Below are 9888 nucleotides of genomic sequence, written 5' to 3'. Positions count from 1 at the left end.
GATGCTTTGGCCTGAGCAGGAGCTTACATTCACCTTCTGCCGCAAGGGAGTCTGCCATCTTAAGCAGGCAATTGGTAATAGCCTCAACTGGGCAGATAGGGTCTGCTGAAGCAAGTGCTTTCCAATCATTTAGGGGGAATTAGGAAAGTTCACAATTGGTTTAAAAGCCTCTGAGACGACATTAAAACCCATCTAAACAGAGTTATCACAAAAGAAGTGTTTTATGATTCAATCTGGAGTCAGCTGGAGATAAAACCATGACTCTTGTTGAGGATCTCACATTTCCCTCCTCTCCGGACCCGTGTTTCAGCCCGTGAGCCCTCGAGCGGCAAATGAGGAGCAGATGGTCGTACTTTTGGAAGGTATCAGGCAGTCCAGACTGCAATCTAAATAAATACCCTGCTCCCAGAGGAAATGTGTCAGGTGCGCGGGGTCGGTAATGTCTAAACAGAATCCAACCTGTTTAGAGATGAGCTAACCAATGCACAAGATCGGAGGAGATGCCACAAAACTCCACAGGTGTTGCTTTTAGGGCGCGTAAACCTTCTTGATAAATTAGCTCAAGAGGTGTGTTTGAAGCCGGTGATGGATAAATAAATTTGAACATAAACCAGCAACACAACAGGAAGCAAATTATTTGCTAACAATTATCTTATTTTAAAAACATGACTCATTTGGACACACTCAGCCCAGTGTCAACACAAATCATAGTTTACAGGCGAAGATGTGGTTCACTGTTTACGTTCTATGCCTCATAGATACTTTAGAAATGAGTGGGAACAAAATGGAAATACCAGAGGAATTTCCTGCCGGCTTTTAAGTTCAGATGACATAAAACCAAGGAGCTAAAACTGGTTGTGCTTTTGGTGCTTGTAGTGATACCCAGAAAAAAATATTTCTAACCATTCAAGGATAATTACCAGCCACAGAGATGGAGCTTCCCCTCAACATGTTTAAACACATGAATCTTTATTTCAAACTGAATTTTCTGAAGGGAGAAGCATAACGGGGAGATTGCTGGTCTTTTTGTCCCTTTGCCACTTCATACATTAAATGTTTTAGTTTCTTCTGGGTATGAAATGGGGCTGTTCACAACACAAAGTTTCGTCCAAGGAGATCTACTGGACCACGGATCCAGAAACTACACCAATACCACCTTAACCATCTTCCAGATACAAACTAGAAATTACTTTGCACAGTGGTATTCTGACAAAGCAATACATTCTAAAATTTATCATCTTTGAATTGATGGATTAATTTGACAAGCAGAGGTCGAAGTGTGCTATGTACACAAAAAATGATACAAATCATAACAGGTGCAACTAAACAGTTTACTACTGCAGCTGTTTCTGTTTTCAACCATCAGGAGCCATATTGAATTTTAAGGCTGAAGTTGGTGAAAAACTTCAGATTTTAATTATTGTAGTTCATACTTTAGATGACTTTTCTGTTTATTTTCCCCAACCTGGAACATGGAAATTTCCACTTCTGAGTACAACTAGATAAATAAAACATGCAAATCTGAATAAAATTGACAGTATTTTTAGTTTTGCCTAGGAAGGGACATAATCCCTCAGGTTGCACACAGATTTGCATGTTCGTGTATGAACGTGGCTTCATGAGACTCACAGTAAAGCAGTTTTAAATTTGTTGTAATACAGACTGCTACAGATCTTTCCTGGCAACAGCCACATATAAATGGCCACATTTATGTTTGTTGTAAATTTTACGACAACATTTAATTTATCTTTGGGGTCAATAAAATATTTTTAATTGAATTTAATTTGAAACTAACAAGGGAAGTGCTGTACTAGTTCAGACCATTTACTAATTAAAGGGGATAATGCAGAGAACTTCCAAAACGGACAACTGAACCAATGTAAACTGCCTTCTTTTAAGTTGAAATCTGAACTCGGATTACATCAAACCCAATTCAACTCTATCCTAATAGCAAATCAGACAATTGGATAGAGATATCCTAAGTACTATGCTGCTGCAGTGTGAATTATACTTGAACTCATTCAGAATTGCTTACACCTCCCTATTTTAATAATGCAAACATATACTATGCATTATTATATACAGTTTAAACTTATCACTACCACAGAAGCTAATTTTTCCTCATTTCTACTGTTCAGAGTACATCCAATAGGCACCAAGGAAAATGAATGTTGCTCCTGGATTGGCTGCTTTACAAATGGCAGCATTGCAGCTAGCTACTTCAACGTCCCAAGCTGTATTTAATTTCAATTATCTTTGAAGTGCTCTATGGCAATTTATGGGGGAATAATATGAAATTCTATTACCCAAAAAATTAGCAAAAAGGGTGGGGCTCCACTACACTACTGCTATTATTTTTTCCGAATGTATTTTTTAGATGCAAATAAATATACAGTGTGCTGCTGCAGGTATAGTTTTTTTTTTTTTTTTTTTTTTTTTACATTTTGCAGCCATATTGGATTTTGAGCCTGGTGTTGGTGACAAACCTTAAGCTTTCCTGCTTAAAATACAAAATAAAATTCAGAGGATATTTCTGTTTATTTTTTTTCCTCACTAATTGCAGCTTGAAAATTCAAACAAAAATGTTTCAACCAGATATGTTGTTTTTTCAAAATGAAAAAACACAACTAACTGAAAAAGTCCAAACCTATTGTATTTATTAGTGTGGTGGTTCTTGGAAATGTAACTATTTAGTGAGATGGTTCCTATTAGAAAGGGAGATTATAAAAAATTATCTGTCTTATTGTTTAAAGTACAACGGAGATCAGCAATGTGCCAAGAAATGAAGAAAGAATTTCTCGTCTTTCTAACTCTTGGGGTATTTTTCTAGCAGTCAGCAGGTGCAAATCCCACTTTGAAAAGGCAAAGCAGACATGATTATTCGCACTAATTTTGACATAAAGTTCAGTTGCGGGCCAGAACAGCACACGTAAACATATAACGACTTCCAGTTAGCAGGAGAGGTCATGCTTTTGTAGCCTTAAAAGGGATCCATCGGCACAGAAACATTTCCTAAGAGGAACATTTTTGCGTTATACATCTTGTTCACAGATGTGTAAGTATTCAAAGCCCAGCCCTGACTGTTTGCTAAAGCCTAACAGCTGTTAATTGCAAAATCAAGTCAGAGACAGCGCGAGTCAAACAAGGAGTTTGTATACACTGCAAAGTCTCTCTCAACAGCAAAGATTACATTAGTCAGAAAGACTTGCATTTGAACATGCAAGAACAAAGAAAAGGAAAACAAAGAATTTTTCCAATCTTTATATGATCAAGATCCATATGCTGGGGATTGAACATTTTCCGCTGGGCGTGGATGAGTGAAGAACTGCTTTCTGTTTAGTTTGGGGCAAGATTTTAAGGAAGCCCTCAATCAGTAACACTATAAACAAACCATTCCAGTTGAGGTGTCATTAAAACGACTGGAAATCAGGCACAAGCATTGCTGCTCTGGTCTTGCACAATCTGCGGTTTGACGATTGGACAAGTGGCCCTTTTGCCAAACTGTCATCTTGGCGAGTGGAAAGCTACTTTCCAAAGACTCTGAGTCTAAACAGACATTTCTGCACAGAAAGCAGAAGGATAATGAGAGCTTTGTCTGACTTTTTTTTTTTTATGTTGACAGACAACGACATTTTGTCTGAGAGACTTGGTAAGGTAAATGGCTCCTGGCTGAGGAACAAATATACAAGGCAATTTGCTACTATGATCAGAAGAAGAGAGGCCAAGAGGTGAAGATGCCTCTAATCTTCCCAAAGAACCCTTTTGGGTTTTGGACATTTTAACTTCAGATTCTTCTGGTGCAGCTTAGGCTACACCCACTCCCCCTAGAGGGTGGGGGAAGACGGTTTTTTTTTTTTTTTTACCAGGGGGGCCTTCAACTCCATTCAATTACAATCAATCTCAACTGTTTAAAAGCATGATAAAGTGAACAAAGTGTCAGGAAACACTATTTAGCACAAGTAAATGCTGCCCTCACCTGTCAGTGGTTCCTAACTACATGCAGAAATGACTGAACATTCATCAGCAGAACTTAATTCTTTAATGGAAACAAATTTTCTGTCTTCTTGTGTCAGATTTTTGAGTTTTTTCTTCTCAGCTCAGTCTTCTTTCTGATCTCCTCTAAAGCCATTTCATTCAAGAAAGTCATATTTCTGCCTTCTGGCATTAAAACCTTTGGTATCATCGGGGCCAAAGGGCTGACGCAGGACTTTCAGTATTAAGCCGGTCGTGTTCAGGTGCTCAGCCGTCTCCAGCTTTGCTGCACTGGCTGCGGATTTGCGCTTTAGTACCCACGGGCACTGAGAAAACGGTGTGTTGCGGTCTCCGGAGCACCAGTCTGTCCAGCTGTATCTCTTAGTTAATCCTCGCAATGACTTTTGACTGCAGTTGGAGTCCTCCTGGACTGCTGGAGGAGGATATGCTTCTCCAGTTTCTTCAGAAAACCTGAGAGGTGAGGGAAGGTCCTGCTGGAGCAAAACCTCCGAGATGTTCTGAGGGTCTCCCATAGAACATGTGGCGTCTCCTTTGTTCTCTGATGGATCAAACTTATTGATGCTCTGCACTGACTGCCATCCCAGTGGCACCACACACAGGCCCCTCCCATTAATCTTTTCTTCTTCTCTGAGAGAGCTGTAGGCCCTACGGACCGATTCCAAACTATTAAACTTCATCACAGCGCACAGAATCTGGCCGAGCTCTTTGTGACGTTTGGCATAGCATTGCAGCTCTTTGGGAAGCTCCTCTCCGGGATGCAGGATCCAGACTGACGCGACGTCACCCGGCGAGTCAAACCTCTGGAGGATGCTCAGTAAGAGCGAAGACTGCCCTGGGTCAGCTCCGTCCTCTCCGCTCTGCTCCTCTGAAGCGTTCCAGATGAGGAGGAGCCGACTGGTGGGGGAGCACATCAGCCACTGAGGGAGAGCCTCTTTGCGTCGCACTTTGGTGCATTCCTCGTTCAACTCCAGGAGATTTGAGCACTCTGCGGCCGCTAGAGTCATGTACCAGTTCGTGGTCAGAGCCTTTATCTGCGGCAAATATTTAACATTTTAGCTTTGTTTGCATTTTTACTGCGTTGTTTCTATTCAAACTGCATCAGAGTTCACAAACCTTACCTTTTTCAGACAAGTGAGAAGCTTGAGACTAACATAGCCCTGCTTGTTCTTCTGCATGTGTTTTAGCAGGAAGCCATCCTCCGCCAGGTGACTGTCGGAGAACATTTCCTCCAAGTGATCTTTAATCTTCAGGCAGAGTAACTGTGCTTCACGGTCTTCAGCATCCTGGTTGGATTCTGCATCATTTCTACAACACATTTTACAGTATAGTGTAAAAGCCAGCAGCATAGGTTAGTCGAGCCTATGGTTTTATGTGTTCTTACCCATTCAGATCACTCATTGTGCCTCCTAATGGTGCCGTTTCTGGCATTTTCCACGTGAAATACAGATATTCAAAAAGAGAATAACAAAAAACTACTGCAAAAGTATAAAACAGAGTGCGTAAAGTTTGTTTCTCCAGCCACAGTGATGCCAGTTGCTTTGTGTGGTATCCAAAACAACATTTTGTAAAATGCCACAGCCAGAATTCTGCCCAACACAATGCAGCCCCACAAAAACAGAGAGAACTTGCAGTCAAAACAATTTACTCTGCTACAAATGAGCTTCATGTGGGCGCACAATTAGCTGTCATGAAGTGAATATTATTAGCGCCAAAACTAAGCTGCACAGAAGAGATAACAGCAGCACGCCAACACAAAAGAGCAGCGACACCATTAAAGGTGTGAATTTCTGCAGTGCAGTTTAGAGCTGAGAGCACAATTGAACCAGAAATGCGATTCTGCTTAATTCCAACGTACACAATGCTGTGCGGTCTATAGAAGCATTTAAGTGTAAACAAAACCTGTCACTTAAATCCAGCTTTATGTTCTGCTTTCTGTTCTCATCTCCTCAGATATGATTCATCTGAGTCAGCAGGCCAAGAGAAGCAAATTTATCACTTAACGTTCATTTGCTTTAAGAAAGAAAGGTCCTTGTTCATATGTGATACATGTATGATGCAGACATAAACCAATGCAATCCCCCCCCGGATTAAATGCTATCAGTCTGTATGGAGGTATGAAATTCTGCTGAAAGGGAGACTGTGAATTTGAAGCATGGAGGGAAGCAGAGATTACGAGAGAGGAAGGAGTTCTGAACCCAAAATACATTAAATATTTTTGCTAAAGTAGATTTTGGTAATTCTATGAAACTCAAAGCTGAGGTCGGTGAAATTTATCATGTTTAAATGGGAGTCGTGTTTTCACAGCAAAATACCAGAGCCGCTTGAAAGTCTTACATTTTTGTGACTCGTTTGTTACACGTGAAAAGCAAACAGAGATTTCAGGCACTTAAGAATCAACAGTGTTCTTCTCTGTCTCTTACATGTTTCTCATTCCAGATTGTTTGCAGAAGGTGGTGCATTTAGCATTTCTGCTGTGGGAACGCTTTGAGAAGGCAGAGACTGGAAAAGGCATTTAGAGCGCAATGGTTCTCAGGCATTTTCTAACAGCTGGGCCAGTACAGATGGAAGTCTTTTGGAGGGTTATTGTTATGTGTTAAAAACACAAAGAAATGGAGAGGGAAAAAGATTGGATTGACTGGTATTGGTCGGAGGACACAAAACAGCAGTGGGTGTCATTTTCACTCCAAAGCAAAAGTTGTTTAGATTAAAGTTAGAAAAATGAACAAAAAGTCAGAATTGGCTGCTCTGCACAGAATGTAGAACACTTTAAATTCATTATTTTTATGTCCTCAAATTTTCTTAAACTGTCTTAAGTTCAAACACCAACACTGTTGAAAAATAAAAAAAAATCAAATGCTGGCATTATCTCACACATGCTAATAGCAGTTAGCCTTTGCGCTGAGCATGCCAGTCAAATTTTAAGCCTCATTTGAAAGTTTCATTTTGTTGTAAAACTACCAAAAATAAATGAAATAAATAAATATAGTAATTTTTTTACAAGAAAATATTAGCAGGTTACCTAAGATCTGATTTCTAGATAGCACAATACTTTTGTACTTTAACTGTCATACTTTAAAAGTAATAAATGCTATTGGTAGTTTGCTTATCGATTGTTCGAACAAACAATGGTTTTTAAGCATGAAGCTGACCTGTTCGGGTTGGTATGCTTTAATTTTTACAGCATTTACACACAGTACTATAAAACCTCATTGAGTTTAACATGATGCTGCTGTAGATACTAAATTAAATGCATAAGTATTTATCTAGTGTCCATGTGCTAAAAGTAGTTAGCCTAGTGTATAAGCCACCAAATCCAATCGGTTTTCAAATGTAAAACAAACCTCTTAAATAGAGTCCAATGTCCCAGTTTGATGTAATAAGTACAATATTCCCCCACTAGTTAACTTATTGTTTTAAGATTTGAAAATAAATAATGTCTCACTAGATTTGATATGCAAGTAGCCTAGCATAAGCGTTAACTCACAATTGTTCCTGAGCCTGGAACAGGAGAGTTATGTTGGCTGTGTGAAATTATGAAATGCAGTCACACATTACTAGATTTTATATGGTTAGCATATTCCAAGTTAGTCGTGGAGCATCAGAGCCAGAGGCGATGAATCAGAATAATTGGGCGTCTCCACCTGTTTCCGATTGACTTTGCAATTGGAGATCTCAAGGTTTCCTCATTTATGCTTCTCTTGAGTTGTTTTTGATGGTGCACTATTGTGCTTGAGCAGTTTTAAATATATGTGCTGTTGTTGCTTTTTAGTTTTATTTTCTCTTATGTCTAAGCATAGCGACATTTCTGCGAAGTTCCATTAAAGGCACTGCAGTTTGAGAACCAAGGCTATGTACAATAGATTTCTAGACCTGATTGATTAGTGGAAATACAGGAAGAATTTATTCGAAAAGTTTTCTGAACTCTGTGGATGTGGAAAACACGTCTAAAATAATTTGAATAACAGTGAAATATTAGAAAAACCTACAAAGAAATCACTTGAGGACCTGAAAATCCTTTTTTCTCCTGTTATGAAAATAGTGAGCGGGTTGAGATTTAAAATAGCAATTCTGTCTCTAAGCATTATCTTAGCTGATGACTCTCTTCCTGTTGAACTGAACCAGCTTCTGAGTATTTTTAAAGTCTCTATGGAGAAAACATTTCAAACACTGTCATCAGATTGCGATTCTGGCCACTTCTTACTGGTGCATGGAAACAAATAGCATCACTTTCCCCAAGGACAGCTCACCCCCACCAGACATGTGACGAGAGCAAATACAAAAACACAAATTATGCTGTCTCTCTGATGTGAAATCACCAGAGACGTTCTTTTAAGAAATGACTAAGCCGTCATGATGACAACTGAACAATCTCAGTTTTGTCGCAGCAGGCTGGTAGATGTGGCTGAAAACTCTGATAAAGTTGATAAGAAGATTTTGTCTATTTGGTAAATAATAGTATTTTTCTCTAAGAATGGACCGCCTTCCACACTTATTGGCTTCGCTGTTAACAATATGTTGTTTTTGTTAAAAAAAAGGCCAAACTTCCTTTTTTTTTTACAGCCGTAATAATAGTAAAGATTTGGTCCATTTTAATAGTGAAGTTTAAACATTTCATCACCTCCCTTAATATTCTTCCTATAGCAGCACATTATGTCAAGTTTCCATCACATTATTATTGCATGGAATATAGTAATCATAAATTATTTGTGTGTAATATTTGGAAAGAATTTTCAGTGTAATGCCTATAAATACTTAAATATCAAGTATTTACATCCTGCCTGTTCTTGATCTTTAGCAGCTGAGATGGTACAACTCAAAGCATTGTGGGATATTGTCATGAAGGAAGAGTCAAACATATGGGTTAATCATACTTGGTGTCTTCACACACTTCACACACTCCTTGAAGTGTGTGATGGTGGCAAGATAATCTTGGATGTTTTGTTGGTCGCATTTGGCTCTTAACGTAGAAAAGGGCAACTTTGGTGGAAGACGTTGTCTTGTAGGGACTTGATGTTTTACTAGAATTACGTTTTCTTGTGTTTCCCATTTTAAAGGTTTAGTGGATTAGACCCTGGGTTGAATCCAGAAGAACTCATGGTTGGAAGCTTTTTCTATGTAATCCAATATTACATTGACAAATGCAGACATTTTTTCTTAGAGCATATGTAAAATATTTGAAATAAAATGCAGCTTCAACACATCGGTGCTATGCTATTTGACACACTATTGGCTGTGTTTGCAAAGCAGCCGATCAAGGAGCTTCTTTTATTTTCCTTGATACTGGTTAGCTTTACCTCCAAGAGTGGAAATAAGGAAGGATGTTAGCATCTGCAGTAACTCTAAAATGGTTTCCACTGTGTATTAATGCATAGTAAGATACATTTTTATAGTTAAAATGGGCAGCTATGGCTAATTTTTGAGGCATTAAGTGTTTGTGGCTGTGGTGTTATAGTTAAACAGGATACAGCAGACTACTAGTTAAGTTTCTAGTCCATTAGTCAACAACCTTTCAGCACAGAACAATTTTTGCCTGTGCAAAAAACATTAGCATTGTTTGAAGTTAAGAACCGATGTGTAACAGCAAAAATCCTTTAGTTACATTTATGTGGAATTGTTGGTGTGATAATTGTATTATCTAAAATACGTTTTTTCTCATCTTTTCCCTTTACAAATTAATGTACTTGGTCATTCAGTCTAAAGCCATAAAAGATTACACAGGAGCACACTAAAACTCAAAATAGATTTTTGATCGGCAAATAAATCAGACAACCCTCTGGTGGTTTTATGCAGAAGTGAAATTGAAAATCATTACAAGGAGATGATCTAAAAAGTACTTTCACTATCAACCCATGCATTGCAAAAAGTCAAACCAAGAATCAAAGCATTCAAAGCCGG

The 9888-nt window shown here is 38.7% G+C and overlaps 1 protein-coding gene across 1 annotated transcript; it reads right to left on the bottom strand.

Moving 5' to 3' along the window:
• Window positions 1-4020: 4020 nt before the first annotated feature.
• Window positions 4021-5592, bottom strand: LOC129378004 (la-related protein 6-like). Its single transcript, XM_055058237.1, has 3 exons — window positions 5375-5592; window positions 5112-5298; window positions 4021-5024 (listed from the first exon to the last, which is right to left on the bottom strand). Exons 1-3 carry the CDS (start codon window positions 5419-5421, stop codon window positions 4131-4133), a joined length of 1128 nt encoding a protein of 375 aa, XP_054914212.1. The 5' UTR covers window positions 5422-5592; the 3' UTR covers window positions 4021-4130.
• Window positions 5593-9888: the final 4296 nt, after the last annotated feature.

This window comes from Poeciliopsis prolifica, unplaced genomic scaffold (genome assembly GCF_027474105.1).
Source record: "Poeciliopsis prolifica strain line A6 unplaced genomic scaffold, Auburn_PproV2 SCAFFOLD050, whole genome shotgun sequence".
Classification (NCBI taxonomy): Eukaryota; Metazoa; Chordata; class Actinopteri; order Cyprinodontiformes; family Poeciliidae; genus Poeciliopsis; species Poeciliopsis prolifica.
The sequence above is the reverse complement of the archived record's forward strand: the minus strand, read 5'-3'. Positions and strand labels throughout refer to the sequence as shown.

What these genes read in the sequence shown, in the direction of transcription:
- LOC129378004 (XM_055058237.1), bottom strand. Translation starts at nt 5,421, where the DNA reads ATGCCAGAAACGGCACCATTAGGAGGCACAATGAGTGATCTGAATGG. An exon ending in ACAATGAGTGATCTGAATGG is followed by an intron (nt 5,299 to 5,374) that starts GTAAGAACACAT and finishes AATGTGTTGTAG; the next exon opens with AAATGATGCAGAATCCAACC. An exon ending in TTCTCACTTGTCTGAAAAAG is followed by an intron (nt 5,025 to 5,111) that starts GTAAGGTTTGTG and finishes TATTTGCCGCAG; the next exon opens with ATAAAGGCTCTGACCACGAA.